This window comes from Symphalangus syndactylus, chromosome 3 (assembly GCF_028878055.3).
Source record: "Symphalangus syndactylus isolate Jambi chromosome 3, NHGRI_mSymSyn1-v2.1_pri, whole genome shotgun sequence".
Taxonomy (NCBI): Eukaryota; Metazoa; Chordata; class Mammalia; order Primates; family Hylobatidae; genus Symphalangus; species Symphalangus syndactylus.
Window position 1 is genome coordinate 111,763,743 of NC_072425.2, and position 23,809 is coordinate 111,787,551.

Here is a 23,809-nt window from a genome sequence, read left to right on the forward strand (position 1 = left end):
ATTGCTTTTGGTGTTTTAGACATGAAGTCCTTACCCATGCCTATGTCCTGAATGGTATTGCCTAGGTTTTCTTCTAGGGTATTTATGGTTTTAGGTCTAACATTTCAGTCTTTAATCCATCTTGAATTAATTTTTGTGTAAGGTGTAAGGAAGGGATCCAGTTTCAGCTTTCTCCATATGGCTAGCCAGTTTTCCCAGCACCATTTATTAAATAGGGAATCCTTCCCCCATTGCTTGTTTTTGTCAGGTTTGTCAAAGATCAGATGGTTGTAGATATGCGGCATTATTTCTGAGGGCTCTGTTCTGTTCCATTGATCTATATCTCTGTTTTGGTACCAGTACCATGCTGTTTTGGTTACTGTAGCCTTGTAGTATAGTTTGAAGTCAGGTAGCGTGATGCCTCTGGCTTTGTTCTTTAGGCTTAGGATTGACTTGGCGATGCGGGCTCTTTTTTGGTTCCATATGAACTTTACAGTAGTTCTTTCCAATTCTGTGAAGAAAGTCATTGGTAGCTTGATGGGCATGGCATTGAATCTATAAATTACCTTGGGCAGTATGGCCATTTTCAGGATATTGATTCTTCCAATCCATGCGGATGACATGACTGTATATCTAAAAAACCCCAGGGTCTCAGCCCAAAATCTCCTTAAGCTGATAAGGAACTTCAGCAAAGTCTCAGGATACAAAATCAATGTACAAAAATCACAAGCATTCTTACACACCAATAACAGACAAACAGAGAGCAAAATCATGAGTGAACTCCCATTCACAATTGCTTCAAAGAGAAAAAAATACCTAGGAAGCCAACTTACAAGGGACGTGAAGGACCTCTTCAAGCAGAACTACAAATCACTGCTCAGTGAAATAAAAGACGATACAAACAACTGGAAGAATGTGGTTTTGATGGGTGGTTTTGATACAAAATTTGTTTAAAATTTTCTTTTTATCTTCTTATTTTAATGTTAATAGACTTTATTCCTTTGATACACATTTATTTACTACCTATTTCTAAATATTTGTTGTGAGTATAAAGACATTGTGGGAAACATTCAAATAAGAGTATTTCATTTCAGTTTAGTCAGTTGTTACGTTCCTCAGAAAAAAAACAATTTGGGCCCAAATTAATATGGTCATCAGGTTTTGCCTACAGAAGGCAAATATACTTCATCCTCAGTTTTTTACAAAACTATTGTAAAGAATAGGTGATCATCACCGCTATTACTATAGCCAATTAAGTTCCTTTTTTCAAATATATATCTGGATCCAGGATGTTTTTGCAAAAGGCAGCTTTTATACTGATCAAATTTAACACACATTAGTTATTCAAAATTGAATCTCAAATGTATTCCAGTTTCTTTAATTATGTTTGAAACACAAGGAATTATTTTAAGTGGAGGGTAACTCAGATTTTTGATATGGATTTAGTCCATGTGTACCAGCATTACTTCGTGGGATGGTCTCTTTTCGTTTACTTCCATTTAGCTTTTGACTTTATGGAGAAGACTTGACAATAATCTAATATGTGAAAGTGCAATATACTCCTGCATCTGCTAATACCTAAAGGTTTTATAAGGTTCTTTAAGATTCAGACATTTGTATATTTCTCTGGAAAAAATAAACAGAAATTTCTAGTTCAGTGAGGAAAGGTTTGATTATATTTTTACTTTATGTTTTGTCATTTTATAATATTGGATAAACTGGAAAACTGATGCTCTCATAGAGTATAAAAAGATAAGGATACAATTACATGCAGATTTAAAAATAAAAATAAAAAATATATTTTTTACTATAGAAGTATTTATTGGATTAAGCACTGCATTGAGAGAGTTTATGATGGTGTAATAGTCCAAATTCTCCAGAGAGACAGAACCAATAAGATATAAGAGAGAGGGTTTATTAGGGAAATGAACTCACAGAGTCAGGGAAATTTCATGAGAGGCCAACTGCAAGGTGGAGAACCAGAGAAGCCAGCAGCATGGATCAGTCCAAGTCTGAAAGCTTTAGAATCAGGAAAGACAACAGTGCATCTCCCAGTCTGAGGCTGAACACCCGAGAGACCCTAGGAGGCTGGTAATTCAAGTCGCATAATTCAAGAGCCAAAGAACCTGGAGTCTGATGTCCAAGCAAAGGAGGAGAAAGGTGTTTCCTTATGGAATGGGGAGAGAGAAATGGGAGTGGGGAGAGAGGAGGAAACAGAAAGAGAAAGAGACAGAAACCCCTCACTTTCATCTGCTTGTTTCTATTGGTCCTGTATGACACACCAGTTTCCTCTGGAAATGCCCTCACGGACATACCCAAAAACAATGCTTCACCAGCCATCTTGGCATCCCTCTAGCCAGTCATACTGACACTTAATATTAACCATCACAGGTGGTATTTAATTTCATGGAAATCTTACATAGTAGGTATCATTTACTACTCAAAGAGGTTAAGTAGATTACACCTAAAGTTAGAATCTAGTTTGATATTAAGAGTGGGTAGGCCGGGCGCGGTGGCTCACGCTTGTAATCCCAGCACTTTGGGAGGCCGAGGCAGGCGGATCACGAGGTCAGGAGATCGAGACCATGGTGAAACCCCGTCTCTACTAAAAATACAAAAAATTAGCCGGGCATGGTGGCGGGCGCCTGTAGTCCCAGCTACTCGGAGAGGCTGAGGCAGGAGAATGGCGTGAACCCAGGAGGCGGAGCTTGCAGCGAGCCGAGATTGCACCATTGCACTCCAGCCTGGGCGACAGCGTGAGACTCCGTCTCAAAAAAAAAAAAAAAAGAGTGGGTAAAGACTCTGGGTATGGAGTAGTAGTCAATTTAATACACTTCCTCCCATTTGGCTAGCTATTATGAAAGATAAGGGGGTTGACCACAATAAAAAAAAAGGGAATATCACAGAAGTATAATTCAAAAGAAACAGATCATTTAACATATACACACCTCAACAATTAATTGCCATATATTTAATACCTCTATTTAAAAACAAGCTCATTATATTAGCTAGGCTTATATCAAAAAAAATATATTGAGTTAAAACTCCTAATGATTGCTTACTTACACGGCTTTTTGGCTAAGTTGAAGAATTAGCTCCTTTTAGCAAACAGGTATGACATTATGCCTAAAATTAATAGATTCACAATCCATTGTGGAAAATGCTGAGGCTTTTACTCTATGCACTGGAGTAGACACAAAACTACTTCTTAAGAAAAAACTGGCAGGGAGCAGTGGCCAAACGTGTAATCCCAACACTTTGGGAGGATGAGGCAGGCGGATCACCTGAAGTCAGCCTGACCAACATGGAGAAACCCTGTCTCTACTAAAAATACAAAATTAGCTGGGCATGGTGGCATGTGCCTGTAATCCAGCTACTCAGGAGGCTGAGGCAGGAGAATCACTTGAACCCAGGAGGCAGACGGTGCAGTGAGCCAAGATCACACCATTGCACTCCGGCCTGGCAACAAGAGTGAAACTCCATCTCAAAAAAAAAAAAAAAAACAAGAAAGAAAAGAAAAGAAAAAAACTTAGCTCTGTTTTTCAGTGTTCCTCCAGCCTACCCCTCAAACTGAAGCCACCCCCACATTCAGGAAGGCTTATTTGGCCTTCATTTATTTCATAATATGGCCAAACCATGTTGAGTACACCTTTAAAATGCAAACAAAATGGCTATAATCAATACTTCTCAAGAAAATATCAAATTCATGATTGTAAAATATTTATCAAAAGAGGATTTCATAAAAATATACTATATATTTATTTTTCTGTTCAGCGTTACTTTCTGAGTAAGTCAGACAACCACATGTCTGTGTGCTCTGGCACAATTTTATTGGTTCCCCATAGAATTACTTTAAGAAACCCATTATTATATTAACAGTTACTCTAAGGGTTCAGGATTGATTAAAAGCAAATAAACCTTTAAAAAAGAATACATTAGCCAGGCACGGTGGCTCACGCCTGTAATCCCAGCACTTTGGGAGGCCGAGGCAGGTGGATCACGAGGTCAGGAGATGGAGACCATCCTGGCTAACACGAGGAAACCCCGTCTCTACTAAAAATGCAAGAAAAAATTAGCCGGGCGTGGTGGTGGGGCCCTGTAGTCCCAGCTGCTTGGGAGGCGGAGGCAGATAAATGGTGTGAACCCGGGAGGCAAAGCTTGAAGTGAGCAGAGATCGCGCCACTGCACTCCAGCCTGCGTGACAGAGCGAGACTCCATCTCAAAAAATAAATAAATAAAAATAAATAAATAAAAATAAATAAATTACACACAAAATAAGGAGAAAGTATATTATACATATCAAAAGAGAAATCAGAAATCAATAGCAAGTAGATTTTTAAAAAGTAGAAAATAAATGAAAACAAAGATTTTGTTTGTAAAGATTACTAATGTTCATAAACCTTCAGCTAGACTTACTGAGAAAAACAGAGAAGACACGTGTCACCAAAGCAAATAATGTAGGGGATATTAGATAGGGTATACTAAAAGTATTATGATAAAATATTGTATATAATTTTATGCCAACAACTTTTTGACAACATACATGAACTGGACAATACCTACAAAGACAGAAATTGCCAAAATCGAGCCAAGAAGAAATAGAAAGATCTCAATAAATTTTCATTAAGTAAAGAAAAGAGTACCTAAAAGTGGCTTCACTGGTAAGTTCTATTAAACATTTAAAGAATGAATAATAACCCTACAGAAACTCAGGAACTGGAAGAGCAAGAAACATTTCCCACTCATTTCTAATTCTAGTATTCGATACCAGAGCCACACACACATCTCAAGAAAGTGAACTATATTTCTCTCAAGAACAGAAACACAAAAATCCTTAACAAATCACCATCAATTTTAAATCCTATAAATTATAAAAAAGATATTATACACCATGAGTGAGATTTACTCCAGAAATGCAAGGTTGAATTAATATCCAAAAAATCAATTAATATCTCACACCACATTAACAGAATAAAGAGCAAGCACCACACATTCATCTCAGTAGATGCAAAAAAAAGCATCTGGCAAAACAGAATCCCGTTTATAATTTCAAAATAAATAAAACACCCTCTCAATATACTAGGAGTAAAAAAATGCTTTCATTTTCATAAAGGGTATCTATTAAAGACCTATATCCAACAGCATATTCAATGTCAAAAGAATTATCTCTACCTTAGATTCAGAACACAAAAGTGGCCATTTCTGCAACTTTTATTCAACACCACATTGGAATTCTGTGCAAGAAACAACGTAAGTGCAGGCATATAGCTCAAAAAGAAAGAAGTAAGACTGGCTCTATTTGTAGATGACATGTTCTTATATACATAAAATCCTAAAAGTCTAACAAAAAGGATGCTAGAACTAACAACCAAGTTGAACAAAATTACAGGATCAATATAAAATAGTAATATTAATATAAAAAATCTATTGGATATTCATGTAGTGGCAACAAACGATCAGAAAGTCAAATTAAAATTCCCTTTCAAATAGCATAAAAATCACTAAAATATATCATATTTAACAAGAAAAAATGTGTAAAATAAAAACTACACAAGATTTCTGCAATAAATTAAAGGCAATTTAAGTAAACAGAGACATATATGTATAAATTGGGAGACTCAATATGGTTAAGGATTAAAATTCCATCAAATTAATCTAAATTTAGTGCAATTCCTATCAAAATCCAAATAGGTTTGCTTTAGAAATTGCAAACAGAATCCAAAAGTTATATCAAAATTCAAATGACTTAGAATTGCTAAGACAATTGTTAAAAACAAGAGAAAATTTGGAGGACTCATACTATCTAATTTCAAAACTTGCTATAAAGTTACAGCAAATAAGATAGCTTGGTATTGGCATAAGCATAAACATATAAGTCAAAGTAATGAAATACAGAATCTAGAAATAAACTTATACATTTATGAATAATAATCTTCAAACAGTGCTTCCAAAGTAAATCCATGAGACACAAATAGCATTTTCCTCAAATTACGTTGGAACAACTGGATACCTATAAGAAAAAAATTGAACTTGGGCCCTTGCCTCACACCATGCACAAAAATTAATACTAAAAATTAGATCATAGACCTATATTAGAAAACTAAAATTATAAAATATTCAGAGAAATATAAAAATATTTTGCAATTTTGGCAGAAAATATTTATACATCTTGTATCTCATAAAGGATTTGCATTCAAAATAGATTAAGAACTTTAAAAATTCTTAAACAATAAGGCAAGCAACCAAGTTAGAAAAATTAGCACAATTTGTGAATAGAAACTTCACCAAAGAAGATATGTAAATGTTAAATAAGCAAATGAAAATATGTTCCATATTATTAGTTTTTGGAGGAATCAAAATAAATCACAGTGAGACACCACTACATACAATAATGATTGAATAATGTACAGTTAGGAAAAGGCCTGTAGCTTCTTTTAGAAAATCAGATGTATGTGGATGTCCAGGTGTTTCAGCACCATTTGTTCAACAGAATATCTTCTCCATTGAATTACTTTTACTTCTTTGTCAAAGAGCAGGAGTTGACTACATTAGTGCACGTCTATTTCTGGGATTTCTACTCTGCTCTGTTGATCTATTTATCTATTCTCTTGACAATACCATACTGTCTTACTTACTTATTTACATACTTAGTTTTATAGTACTTTTTGAAACTGGATCGTGTTAGCTCACCAACTTTAGTTTTCTCCTTTAATATTCAGATTATCTGTTTCTTCTTGTATGAGTTTGGATAGATGGTGTCTTTTAAGAAATTGACCTTTCATCAAAGTTATCAAATTTGGGGGCACAGAGTCACTTATACTATTTCTTTATTATCCTAACTCGCTCACTCTCTCTCCCCCCTCCCCCATGTCTATCTCTCTCCTTAGTTAACCTGATTAAAGATATATTAACTGTATCTTTTTAAGAGAGCCAGCTTTTAGTTTCATTGATTTTCTCCATTGGTTCTTATTTTTAGTGTTATTGATTTCTGCTTTAATTTTTATCTCTTCTGTTTACTTTGAATTTAATTTGCTGTTCTTTTTGCAGTTTTTTTGGTAAGAGCTTAGATTATCAATTTTTTATATTTCTTTTTTCAATATAACATTCAACACTATAATTTTTTCTAAGCACTCTTTGCCACATTCCACAAATTTTACTAAGATATATTTTCATTTTCATTTGGTTTGAAATATTTTTACTTTTTTGATATTTATTTAATTCATGTGTTTATAATATCAAAGGGTTTTCTGAGTTTCCAAATATTTATTACAGGTGTCTAGTTTAATTACATTGTGATTTGAGAGCATATTATGTATGATTTTTTATTTAAAAATTTTTAATGTGTATTTTTTAATCATAATTTAGTCTTTCTTGGTGAATGTTTTATGTGAGTTGGAGACGAATGTGTACTCTTATGCTGTTGGATGAAGTATTCTATAGATATCAGTTAGATCCAATTGATTGATGGAACTGTTCAGTTCAACTATGTTCTTACTGATTTTATGCCTGCTAGATTTGTCAGTTACTGACAAACAGGTGTTGGTATCTCCAAGTAAAATCGTGCATTCATCTGTTTCTCTTTGCATTTCTATCAGGTTTTGCATCACATATTTTGATGCTCTGTTGTTAGCTGAATACATACACATGAAAGATTGTTATGTCTTCTTGGAGATATAATTATGTAATGTTCCTCTTTATCATTATGTAATGTTCCTCTTTATCTCTGAAAATTTTGCTTCTTCTCAACTCAGCTTTGCCTAAAATTAATGCTGCTCTTCCAGCTAGTATTCATGGTGTATGTTTCTCTATTACTTTTCTTTTAATCGATCTTTATATTTGAGGTGGGTTTCTTGTAGATATCTGAGCTGAGTCTTTTTTGTGAACTATTGAGAAGTGATAGCGTGCTGGCAGTCCTCACAACCCTCGCTCACTCTCAGCGCCTCGTCTGCCTGGGCTCCCACTTTGGCGGCACTTGAGGAGCCCTTCAGCCCGCCGCTGCACTGTGGGAGCCCCTTTCTGGGCTGGCCAAGGTCTGAGCTGACTCCCTCAGCTTGCGGGGAGGTGTGGAGGGAGAGGCGCGGGCGGGAACCGGGGCTGCGCACAGTGCTTGCAGGCCATTGCGAGCTCCGGGTGGGCGTGGGCTTGGTGGGCCCCGCACTGGGAGCAGCTGGCCGGCCAGCCTGCCGACCAGGGCAGTGAGGGGCTTAGCACCCGGGCCAGCAGCTGCTGTGCTCAATTTCTTGCTGGGCCTTAGCTGCCTTCTCACGGGGCAGGGCTGGGGACCTGCAGCCCACCATGCCTGAGCCTCCCCCACTTCCATGGGCTACTGTGCAGCCAAGCCTCCCTGATGAGCGCCGCCTCCTGCTCCATGGCGCCCAGTCCTATCACCACCCAAGGGCTGAGGAGTGCAGGGAGACGGTGCGGGACTGGCAGGCAGCTCCACCTGCAGCCCCAGTGCAGGATCCACTGGGTGAAGCCAGCTGGGCTCCTGAGTCTGGTGGGGACATGGAGAAACTTTATGTCTAGCTCAGGGATTGTAAATACACCAATCAGCACTCTGTATCTAGCTCAAGGTTTGTAAACACACCAATCAGCACCCTGTGTCTAGCTCAGGGTTTGTGAATGCACCAGTCGACACTCTGTATCTAGCTACTCTAGTGGGGATGTGGAGAACCTATGTGTCTAGCTCAGGGATTGTAAACGCACCAATCAGCGCCCTGTCAAAATAGACCACTCAGCTCTACCAATCAGCAGGATGTGGGTGGGGCCAGATAAGAGAATAAAAGCAGGCTCCCTGAGCCAGCAGTGGCAACCCGCTCGGGTCCCCTTCCACACTGTGGAAGCTTTGTTCTTTCGCGCTTTGCAATAAATCCTGCTGCTGCTCACTCTTTGGGTCCACACTGCCTTTATGAGCTGTAACACTCACTGTGAAGGTCTGCAGCTTCACTCCTGAGCCAGCAAGACCATGAACCCACCAGAAGGAGGAAACTCCAAACACATCCAAACATCAGAAGGAACAAACTCCAGACGCGCCACCTTAAGAGCTGTAACCCTCACCGCGAGGGTCTGCGGCTTCATTCTTGAAGTCAGTGAGACCAAGAACCCACCAATTCTGGACACACATGACATTCTGTCTTTTAACTGTGTATTCAGATTTTGAAAGAAAACAGAGACATAGATTGTAGAGGAAGATATAATCAAAGAAATAATATTAAAATACCGCTTTTCTAAAACAAATGACATATTTTTTTCCCTATTGAGAGATCTCATGGAATGCCCTGCACAGTAACTGGAAAGCCATCTAAAGGCAAGTTGTTCTAGAATGTTAATGTGTTAGGAGTATTTGGAACACTAAATGGCCCTATTTCCCAAACTTTACATTTGGCATTCCCTCTGTGTGGAACACTCTCTCTCTCAGAGAGATGGCTCTGTGGGTTGCTCCCTCATATCCTTTAGGCCCTTGCTCCTAAGTGCTGTTTAATTAAGGTCTTTACTAAAATCCCTAATTAAAATGCTATTTACCCCAGCGTATTCTCTGTACACTTCACTCCTTTATGTTTCTCCATAGCATATAGAACATCTGATATCCTATATATTTTTCTTATTTTATATGTTCACTTTCTTTTTTATACCTTGTCTATAATGTTAGCTCCATGAGGATAGAGATGATTGTCTGGTTCACTCTGTACTGAATCTCTAGCATTTGGAATGGTGCTGGGCATACAGAAGGCACTAGACCAATTTTTGTTGCAGGAAGAAATGATGAAAAGTTTAAAAGTTTCCTGAAAGAAACAATTAGGATACAAGATGGCATATAGCTTCTCAACAATAAAACTGAAAGTTACAACTCAGTTTGAAAATAAATCAACTGCGAGGGTAGAATAAACACATTTACTTTTACTGATAGACAATGATCCCCAAATTTTATCTCATACGTATCTTTTGTTAGGAAGCCCTAGAGGATAGGAAGCCCTAGAGGATAGCCCTAGAGGATAGGATAAGGAAATAAAGAAAACATAGAAAGTCATGGGATCAAGGAAACAAGAAGTATAATCCAGGATAGAAGCAAAAGCATTTACAAAATGATGGTGAAAATAAGTCCTAGAACAATAGCTATGCAGCTGATCTGAAGGACAAATTGTCAGGATTAGAGAAGAAAGATGGAGGCCTTTACTATATATGTGTAAGGGAAGAGGGAGAAAGGACTAATTGATTATCTGACTTATGTGATGTTTTTAATGAAACTTTGTTCTCATATATTGTATATAATTCAGGAAAGGAGTAATAGGCAGTGATGCAAAATTGATGAAATATAAGAGTTAAGCAATTTCTAACTCCAGAAAGAAGATATACTCATAAAGTCATCATAGTACATTATGAAGCTCAGCTGGAAAAATATTTACAAGTCACAATAATGTAAATTCTGAGTATTTATATAACAACACAATAAAATATAGATCTCTATGGACTTATGAGATATAACATTAAGTGAAAATATATGAAGACAGAATATTATGTATAACATAACCACATTTTATGTTGTTACATCATAGTTTGTGATTGGATAGTAAACATTTAGAGACTTATCCGAAAATATGTGAACCAAATTATTATTAATTTTAAATATTTTTCTACACTTCTGTATTTCTTGATTTTTAATATAAATTATCTAATAATAACTTTTAAGAATTACATTTTACATCACCTGTTTTTAGTAGACCCAAAACATAAGTTTAATTCTAGCATATTACTCCAGTTTAAGTCCACCATAATTTAGCCACTCTCTCTTCATTGTATGTTTAGATTGTTTCCAGTATTTTTCTAGTTTAAATATCCTTATTCATAAATATTTGAAATTCATCTGATTATTTTCCTAGCATACTTACCAAATGGAACTGTTAGTAAGAAAAATTTAAATTTGAGCCTTTTCATAATAATCAAAAGTGGAATGCTGAAGAATTAAGACAATTTATACCGTCATAAGCAATGTTTTCTCACACCTTGTCAACACCGGGTGGTATGATTGTTTTTTTCACGCTTGACAAATTTACCTTTTAAAATCTCCTCAAATTTGTATTAGTTGATTAGTAGTCATGCAAAACATGTGTTCACATTTTGTAATCCATTGACAATTTTTAGAATCTATCCCTTTCTCTTCCCTTCATTGTCATTGTTATAAAGACTCCTATTGTCTCTCTTGAACTCTTGAATGCCTATCTCATCACAGAGCCAAGCTCTTCTTCTTGTGTGCCAACATAAACTGCTTTTAGGATTATTTTTCTAAATCACAAATCTAGTCATATCATTTGCTTGCTTAAAAGTCCTTGAAGATTAGCAATTTTCCACAAAGTCAAGTCTGAACGTATTAGGGTGGCACACCTTGTCAACAATAATATGGGATCAAATATTTTCTTAAATTATAAAAACATCATTTCATGACACCTTTTGTTCAATAATCATAAATAACTTGAGATTAGGCACCCCATATGTTTACCACAGTATTTACTCTGTTCACTTAAGAAATGATTAGTCAATGATAGGTCAGTATATTGACGTAGGACAGAGTGAAATAGTCTACTCTAAAAACTAAGTTATTCAGCTACTTATTCATTTTAAAAAAATCTACTGAATGTTACTATGCGCCAGAAATTGCTCTAAGTTCTAGAGACACAGTGGCTAATAGAACCGTGCCCTTCCCTTTATGAGGTTAATAGCTGGGAGTGGAGTATGAGGACAAAATTTAAAAAGTAATTTTTTTTCTTTTTAAAGAGTAATAAGCAGTTTTCTGCTGGTCTATCAACTCTTTAGAAAAACCAAACAAAACACAGAAAGCCCTGACTTGTAGTGTTTGTAGATATCCTATTATGGCTGATTTCAATCTACCAATGGTTAAACAACCAGCTCACAAAGTTCTTCAATATTGAACAGCTGCCTCTGGCCATTACAAAGTACATCCCCACTGATAGTGGCAACAGGACATTAGAACTGGAAAACTGGTAACTGACTACTTAAGATAAAAGAGAAATGTCCTACTGAAGAGGTGACATTTAAGCTGAGACACAAATGAAGAGAACGAGAACATTGAAGGTCAGATAGAAAAATTTTCCAGACAGAGGGAACAGTCAGCTCTAGCCAATGTCATAAGGTAGAAGGAAACTACTTGATATATTTGGAAGTCAGAAGGTGCCAGAATGCAGAATTTTTAATATATTTTTCAGTAAGGAGAACCTTGAGAGCAAAAAGCCTCTTGGCTAAGATACAGACAGTAATTTGGGAGAGTTAAATATGACAGGAAGCTAAGATCACCTTTGGTTCTTTTGTCTTATACTTCTCTGCTAATAAAGGTTGCAACTACTGCTGGGTGAATCCAGGATACACACACACACACACACACACACACACTCTGCCAGAAATCTTGGTTTACAGAATGCAAAACAGAACAGGAGATAGTACTACTTTATGGTACTGAAGGTATTCATTCCAGGCACTCCAGTATTTATTTCTTCAATGTTGCTGACCCTACCAATCATCTACACTTTGACATTTTGTTACCACTTTTAGAGGACTAATAACTTAAACATACTATATATCATTTGGGCAGTATTTGGGGAAAATATAAATCAAATTGCAGAAACAAAAAAAGGTAATTAAATTAAATTCTTTTAGCAATTTTGGGGTCTTTTCCTCTTAAGATGACAATGGTAGTTCTGTTTTGATATGTTATCTACAGCAAGTAGAGACGGGGTGAATCCAAAACAGTATTTTAAACAATGAATCCATTGGAGTTCAAATCCAGGGCTTGACAAGTGAACAGTTCCTTCTGCATAAAAATAAATCCTATTGTGAAGCAAATGCAGATTAGAAGGATTAAGCGTCACATGTGGAAGGTTTCAAAGTGGATTTGTTTTTTATTATTAAAGATATTTTTTATGGGTTAATTGTACAGGGATCTGGCTCATTTGTTTTTTCAAAATTGAGGTGAGTCACAATGTCCCTGGGGCAGGAGAGACTGCTGCTGCATGTGAGAATGTGTATTATTCATTCCAGTAATACATTTGCAGCTAACAATCTCGAGAAAGGGATTATGACTTCTAGGTAGTCTCACAAGGAATTACCTGTTATTGACATGTTACCTATATTAATAGTTACAGTTCTGTCTTTATCTAAGTGATTATAATTTGTATACACATTCAAACTGCATTAGGAATAATACTCAACATTTACACAGAATTTTAAGAAGTTCAAGGCAATAGCTAAGATATTGAATTGTTTCCAAAAACGTGAACTATATATAGAGTGGCTTGTCAAAGCTAGAAATTCATTATTTTTCCTCACTAAAGAAATGTAAAAAATCAGGTTTGTTATTGATGAGCTGTCTTTCTCTACAAATAATACCTAAGAAAATACCTTAATTTTTTTTTTTTGGAGACAGGTCTCACTGTGTTGCCCATACTGGAGTGCCATGAGGCAAAAATAAATAAATAAATAAATAATAAATCTTAATTTTTATTCAAATTACAGAAAAATATTTTTAAAGCGCTAATGGAATTCATTTAAATACATGTATGACATGCTCTTTTACTTTATTTCCTGAAGTTGTGTGTTGACTTACTCGTCTAGAATTACAATACAACCATGAAAAATATAATCTTTGTGATAAAATAAACACATGATGCTGACAGAAGATAATAACAAATGCTTCAGAAATTACTTATTAAGCGATGGGATCCTGAGTAATTATACATGAATGAAGGAAAAGCAGAGAAGAGTATTCAAAGATTATTTTGTTATCAGATCTAAGATGTTCTATTGATGAATAATAGAATGGATTTCATGAGAGTTTGGATTTACTTCTAAGTGTACCAAAAAGAGCATATTTTTGGAAGGTCAATAGAAGAAGCTGGCTAGTTCATCTGAATCTACATGGAAAATAAAATTATGGCAACTGTTCACATTACTCAGGCCAAAAAATAGCCAGTTTCCACCACCACCATTATAATCATCATCACAATCAAGGAGAGCTCTTAAAGAAGAAAGAACCAAATGGACAAATTTAGCTTTGAAATTTGAAAAAATATATACTTTTGCATGATTTACTTCAGTGCAACTCAGCTTCATCCAAAATTGAGGTAATTTTCAAAATATTTTGGGCTAAAATAAATCTTTAAATGGAAGTATTTCAATATTATCCAAGAAAGCAGTCTAACAAACTTTATAGCAAATTATTCCAATGTTTTTTAAAGTGGGAGGCATATACAAAAATTGTCAATAATATTAATAGATTTTAAGCAAAAGTTATTTTTAAAATTCTGTGTTAAATTAGTTTACCATGAAATCTCAGCTATTTTAATATCCCATATAAGTTGCCAATCTCTGCATTAAATATGCAGAAGTATGTGTTGAAAAGAGACACAAGACAAGAGGGCACTTCAGGGAGAGGGAAGATAATGATCCAAGATGAGGATGTGGGTAAGCACAAGACATGTTTGAAGATACTATAAGGAAATTCTGGATTTGCAGAAGATAAATCTGGAAACGGAGTTAAGAGCCACATTGTGGATTTGAATAGCATGATAAGTAGTTCAGACCCTTTCAAAAATCAGTCATCAAGCACTAAAGATTTCCTAGGAAAAGAGTGATCATATAAATGGCGTAGTTTGAAAAGACTTCTCTGGTCATAAGTGGTGGGTTGGTGTGGAGCAGGAAAAGTACTGGAGGTGGGGAGTCCAGTTTGAAGACCTGAGCAATAAGTTAGAAGTGAGATTAATTATGATAGTGGAAATGGGAATCCAAAATAAAAAATGAGGACAAGATGCACTGCAAAAAGAGGAGGTAAATAGGATGCAGTTTCAAAGATTTCTAAAGTGATCCCCAAGAGAGTGATAATGGCCTTAAGCAGCCACAGTGAATCATTTGCTCCTTCATAGATTACGCTTTTTAACTGCCCCCATGCCTTGATAATAGGTTTCCTACCGTATAAGACCTATTATTCTTGAGTACACAGTTAGCTTCTATTCAGTCTTTAAGAAATCCAGCTCAGGGCCGGGTGCGGTGGCTCACGCTTGTAATCCCAGCACTTTGGGAGGCCGAGGCGGGCGGATCACCAGGTCAGGAGATCGAGACCACGGTGAAACCCGGTCTCTACTAAAAATACAAAAAAATTAGCCGGGCGTGGTGGCGGGCGCCTGTAGTCCCAGCTACTCGGAGAGGCTGAGGCAGGAGAATGGCGTGAACCCGGGAGGCGGAGCTTGCAGTGAGCAGAGATTGCGCCACTGCACTTCAGCCCGGGCGACAGAGCGAGACTCCGTCTCAAAAAAAAAAAAAAAGAAATCCAGCTCATTTATCTTCTCTTCTTTCTGGAATCAGTTTTGTGTGCTTTTAAGTGTCCTACATATAAAATTTTTATAACACTTAAATTAATGTATCACAAGATCTACTGACTTGTCTTCTCCTCAATTAGATTACCAGCTCCCTGAAGGTGGAGGCCAAATGTGTCGCTTTTTCACAATGAACACAGTAGCACACAGTAGAAACCGAATCATTGTTTAATGAAGGAGAATACCCAGGAAAGTTAGAATGACAGAAAGTCAATAAACAAACAAATGAAACAAGCAAATAAATGAAAGACGGAAGTGTGCATATGGATAGAATAGAATAGAAAGATTGAGGAAGGTTGTTTATCAACATGTTAGATAGCTAATAGAAATAAGATTGAAGAAAATGATAAAAAACAAATTGATTAGGCAGGATTCCAGAGTACATGGGATGCTGTGGCATGCAGACCTGGTATGGAAGATTCACCCCAGGTAGTTCAATACTTCCTACAGTTCTCAAAAGATGCCTCATGCTCTTCGATTTTCTCACCTTAGCTTCTATTTCCAGTGACAAAAATGCCATCTCACCTTGATCCTCTATTTTAACATCTATTTATACATGTGTAAGGCACAAATCAAATCCCACTGTTGCATGAGACCTTTCCTGGTCTTTTATTTCTCCGAATCCCTGAATACATTTTTCTTAATATTCAGCCTGAAGGCCACCTGCATAAAATCCCACAGGGGGTGGTGCTTATAAGAAGTTTCTCTTTACAGACATAATCTATCTAATATATGTAGCAGGGGTAAAAGAATTTGAATCATCATTTTACAAATACAAATAAAGATATTTGAGCAAATGATCATTGATGTCTATGAAATCATTAGTGAGAAAAAAGCCAGTGGAAACTTAATGATAAATGGATCAACAATCTGATAGTACCTCAATTCACTCATCAAACTTAAGATTATAAAAACAGAGACAACCAGACATTATATGCCTCCTTATGGAAGGACACAAAATACCCTCTAATATATTCTTGCCATGAAAAAAATATGTCTGCATTTGGCCCAATCTCTATCCATAAAAACCAGTCAAAAGGAAACCAAGGAAAATGTTGAAAGATAACAGTGAGTAGAATTTTGCATAATCCCAAATGTGGGAAAGGAACTGCAAAATGTACAATTTTAAAAGAAATGGAAAAACCCATAGATTAAAATACACCAAAATAAACTTCAAGACATGCCAACCAAAAGTGTGGATATTTAGGGATCCTAATTTCAATGAATTCAAATTTACAAATCATTTATAAGACCACTAAGGTAACAAGAGCACTAACTGGTATTTAAAAATTTACTGTTGATTTTTAGGTTAGATAATAATCAAAGCATCAATTTTAAAGCATCACCATATATCTTGAAATACTTTTAGATAAAATGATATACCATCTGGCACTTGCTTCAAAATAATGTAACAGTAGGGAGGTGTGGTGAGCAGTGGTGGTATAAATCAAGCAAGATTGATTATCATTGAAGTTGGGTGATAGCCATTAGTTCACATTTATATACGTTTGAAATTTTTCATTTTCAATTCATTTTAAAATATAGATTGCTACATCCTATCTCAGAATTATTGAACTAGAATATCTGAGGAAGATTCTGGGAATCTGAACAATTAACATATTCTGAGGTCATTGTTATACACACTAGGATTTGGGAATTACAATCCTAAAACAATTTATCTCATTATCTTGCCCTTGTCAGAGAAATGAAGCCAACTATATACATATCACTTATTTTTAAGGATAAAAGCTGTGTCTTTGTCAGGCTTGCATTTCCCAAGGAGATATATATGTATATACACGCACATATATATATATATGTGCGTGTATATACATATATGTGTGTATATACACATATATGTGTATATATAGTATATATATGACATATACGTATATATACACATATATACTATATATACACACATACATATATATACACATATATATTTAGTATACACTCAATACAATGCTAGTGATGTCTGATGAAATATTTATTTTTGTTTAATCTGAATAAATATTTGAGATAGAGTATACAAGACTTACCCACACATTCCAACATGCCAGGTCCATTTGGTATCAGGAATGCATACCTTGTTACAGCTGTTAGCAATAATCTTTGGCCACATAAAATTTTTTTTCTCAGTTGGTGGTATTTAACATTCCTAAATTGCCAGTATTGCCATACCTCAATCAGCAAGGATAACATCTAACCAGATGAGAACAACAGCCTCTTCTTTCACATTTGGAGAGTAGATAATATAAGCAGCCATATGTAGTATATCCACACTAATAATATGGATGCCCATATGATCTTTCAAGTAAATAAACTGAAATGTTTTCACCTGTGATTACCCCAGGCTTTTCCCTTTTGGATTTTTTGTTTGCTTGTTTTCAATGTTTCATTTATTAAATAACAACTTTGACTTTTTTAAGAGAGTATGCTTAGGAAAATGTAATCTTTTATTGAGAATTGCTTTCCCAAAGAACTAATATTTCCTATAACTTAGAATCCTTGAAAGATGTAGACTATAATAGATTCTGTAATAGATTATGTCCTAGTACTAGTCCAGGATTCTAAATCTGTCACTAACTAGTTAAGTAACTTTGAATAAGACATTATTTTTCCCGGGTCCTGGTTTCCCTACATACAGTTGACCCTTGAACAACATAGGTTTGAACTGAATGGGTCCACTTACATGTGGATTTTCTTCGACCTCTGCCACCCCTGAGACAGCAAGACCAACTCCTCCTCTTTCTCTTCCTCCCCAGCCTACTTATCATGAAGACAATGAAGATAAAGACCTTTATGATGATCCACTTCCACTTAATGAATAGTAACAATATGTTCTCTTATTTTCTTAATAACATTTTCTTTTCTCTGGCTTACTTTATTGTAAGAATACAGTATATAATATAGATAACATATATAAAACATGCATTGATGGATTATTTATGTTACAGTAAACTTCTTCCTGGTCAACAGTAGGCTATTAATAAAGTTCTGAGGGAATCAAAAATAATCATATGCGGATTTTTAACTGCAAAAGTTATATGCAGATTTTTGACTGACATTCCTAACCACTGTGTTGTTTAAGGGTTAACTGAATATAATTCTAAAATAAATATGTCAGTCTACTCTTAAATTATCTCTAAGTTTACCTCCAGCTTTATAGTATTTCTAGGAAAAAAAACGACTTTGGATAACATTTAAAAACAAAACACAACATTTCCAGGGGGAAAGAAAGACATAAAATGTTCTCACCTCACAGTCTTATATGGCAGTAAATAAGGTCAAATTCATACAGTTCTGTTCTGAAGGTATAAATACAGGAATATGAAGGACTTTTCCCACTTTGGCTTACCTGCTTATGAGCATGGTCATAAGAATTAATATGATTGTCAAACTCCTGGTGTTTGTGATACTGCTTGTCACATAATTCACAGTAAAAGTTCGCCTTTACATCTTCCAGGGCCTTTGCTGTGGACTTCTCCTTTTCTGTAAAATCCTTTAAGAAAAAATACAAAAATGTTGGTTAGACTTCTCTCTAATAGCATAACCAGATCTCGTATTAATCAAGGTGGTATTTAACTTAAAGAAATATGACGGAGCACATTATTTTCTGGGAATTCATGACACTGTGAAAATAACTTCTAGTTTAGCATCATCTCTAACTTATCAATTGACATATCATGAGTTCTAAAGTAGCCCTGGCCTGGAGCTTAGTTTTTACTCATCCTTCTTCTTGCCACCCATTTCTAGGTTGTGATTGTGCCTATTACCAAGCACATCACTGGCCATTCTTCTTTATATCCTTCATAGCCCTCTGTTTTTCTGATATTACCCCTTAAATTTTAGTGTTCTATGCAATTCCATCTCCAGCCAAATGATTTATCTATTTCATTTGCTCTCCCATGGGTGTCCCCATTCACACTATAGATACAGCCTGATGTATCCATGATGTTCAATATTGCCAAAGCCTCCTCCACAAGCATTGGTTCCTGCTACACATTACCAATGGGTTTATGTCCATGTTCTTCAAAATATTCTCCTGAAAATTTGTAGTATGCTCCACTTAAAACAGTTTTGGCTACATAATTCTCCTGCTTAAAATCCTCTTTTGATTATAGAATCTCTTTGATTATAGAATAATCGTGGCAAATGTTTACTGAGTATAAACTATGCGCAAGGTATATGAATTATCTCATCATTCCTCACAACAACCCTATGAGTTAGGTTCTATTTTCATCTGCATTATAGATGCATCAACCAGTGCTTAGAGAGATTACACACTCATGGTCTCCAAGTTAACAAGTGGAGAAGGAATTTGAATTCAAACAACCTATGCCTGGCTCCTTTGTTAGTAAACAGCTGTGATTTGCTATATTCCTTTAAAGCCAACCTTCTCAATATGCCAGAAAAACTTCTTACCTTGCCTGTATCATATTTTATCAAACCCTGCTTCTATATTTTCCTCTTTAATTCTATTACCAGATGTCACATAGCATTAAATTATCTGTTTTCATGTCTATTTATTCCACTAATTTTTTGAAGGAAGAAGCTATTTTATTCATTTTTGTTGCACAATACTAAACAACATGTTGTCTAGCCCAGAATATGTGCTACTTAATATGCATTACGTAAATTAATGGATAATCATTGTTTATATATTTATGCTTCATACCATTCTACAACTTCTGCTCTATTATCCCTATACCAAATAAAAGAGTGACTGGCACTTTGAGAATACCAAGTAAATATGTATAAAGAATGAATGAACAAACTAAAGAATGGATTTTATCTTTGTTTCTCCAAAACGACTACCCTCAATAGAAAGAAATCGGGTCATAAGTGTACATCATAGCAAATAGCTGACTAGAAAAAGAAAGTAAGCAGAAATAATTTAGGCATATTTTCAGAATGGGGTGAAGTAATGGGACAATTAATTTAGACATGTGTGTAACATAATGATTTAAGCCCAAATATAAGAGGGTAAAACCCATGGCAAAAAGAAAGAAGGGCATGATACCATTAACTAACAGCACAACTAGACCAAGTATATGGATTGCCTATCTAAGAGAGTTAAAGTAAGAATTTGGTTACAGGCCGGGCGTGGTGGCTCATGCTTGTAATCCCAGCACTTTGGGAGGCCGAGGCGGGCGGATCACGAGGTCAGGAGATCCAGACCACGGTGAAACCCAGTCTGTACTAAAAATACAAAAAATTTAGCCGGGCGTGGTGTCAGGCAGCTGTAGTCCCAGCTACTCGGAGAGGCTGAGGCAGGAGAATGGCATGAGCCGGGAGGCGGAGCTTGCAGTGAGCCGAGATTGCACCACTGCACTCCAGCCTGGGTGACAGAGCGAGACTCGGTCTCAAAAAAAAAAAAAAAAAAAGAATTTGGTTACATTCTATAGTAATGGCGGATATAAAAAAATTAGTGGACAGGCTGTAGCCAGTAATGAGAATGGAGACTCTGATTTCAAGGTCAAAACCCAGTTGTTGAAAGAACTAGGATAATTGCCAGCTGATACAATCACTATTGAGAAGTGAGACAGGAGTACAGCATTGAGATGGTGCTAAATCCCTTGATTTGGTAGACTTAGAATCAAGGAAAACCATTATTTCTCCACTCTTCCTCACTAAGTTATTTTTCTTTTTTTGAGATGGAGTTTCTCTCTGTGGCGCAGGCTGGAGTGCAATGGCGCGATCTCGGCTCACCGCACCTCCCCCTCCCGGAGTTCAAGCGATTCTCCTGTCTCAGTCCCTCCAGCAGCTGGGATTACAGGCGCACGCCACCGCGCCCAGCTACTTTTTTTTGTATTTTTAGTAGAGACGGGGTTTCACCATGTTAGCTAGGCTGGTCTCGAACTCCTCACCTCAGGTGATCCACCTGCCATGGCCTCCCAAAGCACTGGGATTATAGGCGTGAGCCACTGCGCCCGGCCGTTATTTGTTTATTTATTTTTCATGTTCTTTCTTAGTATAATCACAGGGACCGGATTGAAACTAGGGATTACTTTGTTTTAATCATAGTTCTTATTTATTTATTTATTTATTTATTTATTTATTTATTTATTTATTTATTTTGAGACGGAGTCTCTCTCTGTTGCCCAGGCTGGAGTGCAGTGGCGCGATCTCAGCTGACTGCAAGCTCCACCTCCCGTTTTCACGCCATTCTCCTGCCTCAGCCTCCTGAGTTGCTGGCACTACAGGAGCCCGCCGCCACGCCCGGCTAATTTTTTGTCTTTTTAGTAGAGGCGGGGTTTCACCATGTTAGCCAGGATGGTCTTGATCTCCCGACCTCGTGATGCGCCCGCCTCGGCTTTCCAAAGTGCTGGGATTACAAGCGTGAGCCACCGCGCCCAGCCTAATCATAGTTCTTCTTTCTTCTTTATGACAACAGCCTTAGAAAACTGACCATGTTCTTAGACATTGGTCAACACTGCCTTAGTGCTCAGAAATACCTTAGCCTCATGAACTAGGGTAGGGGAACAACTGAAAATTCAGGATAGATTTGAGGCTAAAAATGTATTTTTATATTCTTTCAGATTATGTAGGAGATTTTATGACAGTAGTTCAATGGTCAAGAGTGAATGTTTACCTTCATCTAAACATTCTATATTTCTAAAACGTTCTTTAAGTATCATATTGATGATTTTTAATTCAAAATTTTACACTTTTAAGACAGCTTCACCAAAATTTAAGTTTAATACCATCTTTTTCTGAACACTTATATTTTACAAGGTCGCTCGACTAAACTACGTATCACATTTCTTGCTTCATTATTCTTGCCAGGAGATTATGCAGATATCCTTATCTTTCTTACCTCTAAGGTGCTAATGACAATCTCCAGGGCATATTCTGGCCACTTTATTAAGAGAGAAAGAGTGAACAGGTGGAGTATAAATTCTACCACAAAACATACAAACATAGACTGAATTATAAGGGTAGAAATCTCTATTATTTTTCAAAAGAGGCAACTGATATTTAGTAATTTCATGTTTTGTATAAAATCTAATGGCTAGGTAATGGTAAAAGGGGGCATGCTTTTCACTGTCGCCATGCTACCTCATTCATCCAACAATCTATCCACACATATAACCATCCATTCATTCAACTGTTTATTAAGTATTCATACAGTCAAGAATCTCTTATCTAGCAACTTCTAAATGTCAATTTCTTACTGGGTCTTACACTCATTAATTTACAGTTTAATGGGAAAGTTACATGTAAAGAGGTAAAAACTATAAGTTGTGATAGAGTAACAATCACAAATTGCTGTTGAGGGTTACCTAGATCAGACTACTTAAGAATAATTAGAAGTTAATGTCTCTCTCACATAGCATTATATACACATTTTTAGCACACATTATTTCTTGGTTTTTTGTTGAATGACAGGATACTTTTACTGAAAAATAGGCCTGAAGGTAAATAAGATGATTTACTCTCTGAAGTAATTACACAATCTTTAAATATATTTAGAGATGAAGTGTTCTGTATGAAAGGAGTAAAAAATGATGACCTATTCTCAGTATCAGTAAAATTTTAAAATAAAGAAAGAATTATAGATACAAGATTTGATATATAATTAATTCATTCATTTGCCAGTTATTTAAATTTCCCTTCTTAGAGTTTGCCTAGAGGAAGAGGTTTTGAAAGCTTATCTGACGGAAAAAAAAAATGTATGACATAAAAGAAACCTTCTTGTTAATCACTCTCAATGATTCATTAAAGGTTGAAAATAAATTACAAATTGAATATGACAGTTATCTTAACAAGAGTCATTTTTAAAACATTCGGTAATGCCAATGGGCATTTTTTGTTGTCATTCAGTATGAATTCTGTAGTAATTAATTACTTTTTATAATTAATGTTTTGGGTGCAAGGAGAGAATATGTACTTTTTCACACCAAAAATTTTACATTAATGCATAAAACAGGTATGTTTTTTAAAGTGGCTAGTATTCTGACTAGAGTAATGAATGCACTTAGAAATATGAATGTTTGCTATCAAATTGTTGTTATTATTGTAATTATTATTACACATTAACTCCTCATGAACTACATTGTAAACTAGAAATGTGCCAAGCACTTCACACTTGTTCACTCACTTAATCTTCACAATAACCCTATGAAGTACGTTCTATTATTATCTCATTTAAAGACACGGAAAATAAGGCATAAACATGTTTAGAAATTCATTCACTGGATCAAAGCTCAGATCTGCCTGACTTCAGAGGCATGATTCACCATACTCAAGGCTGTTCCAATTACTTAGCATTTATCCAGATGCCACATAAGTCCAGGCTGTCTCCGCTAATTCATTTGTGGGTTCGGGATGATATGGAGCAGTTAACTCCCAGGAAGAGTGAGAGAACTAATTATAATTTTAAAAATCTATAATGCTCTTGAAGCTGAGAGATGGATACTAGGAAAATGCAAGGTAGTAGTCTTGTT

At 35.9% G+C, this 23,809-nt stretch overlaps 1 protein-coding gene across 2 annotated transcripts in view; it reads right to left on the reverse strand.

The window, feature by feature from the left end:
• ZNF804B (zinc finger protein 804B) overlaps positions 1-23,809 on the reverse strand; it is a 622,860-nt gene that overhangs the window by 125,540 nt on the left and 473,511 nt on the right. For both annotated transcript variants that reach the window (XR_010120080.1, XM_055272789.2), the window contains exon 2: positions 18,718-18,861. Coding sequence is in view for 1 of the 2 variants with exons in the window: in XM_055272789.2 (XP_055128764.1) it covers positions 18,718-18,861 (144 nt within the window). In the remaining variant the exon portion in view is untranslated. The remainder of the gene's footprint in view (positions 1-18,717; positions 18,862-23,809) is intronic.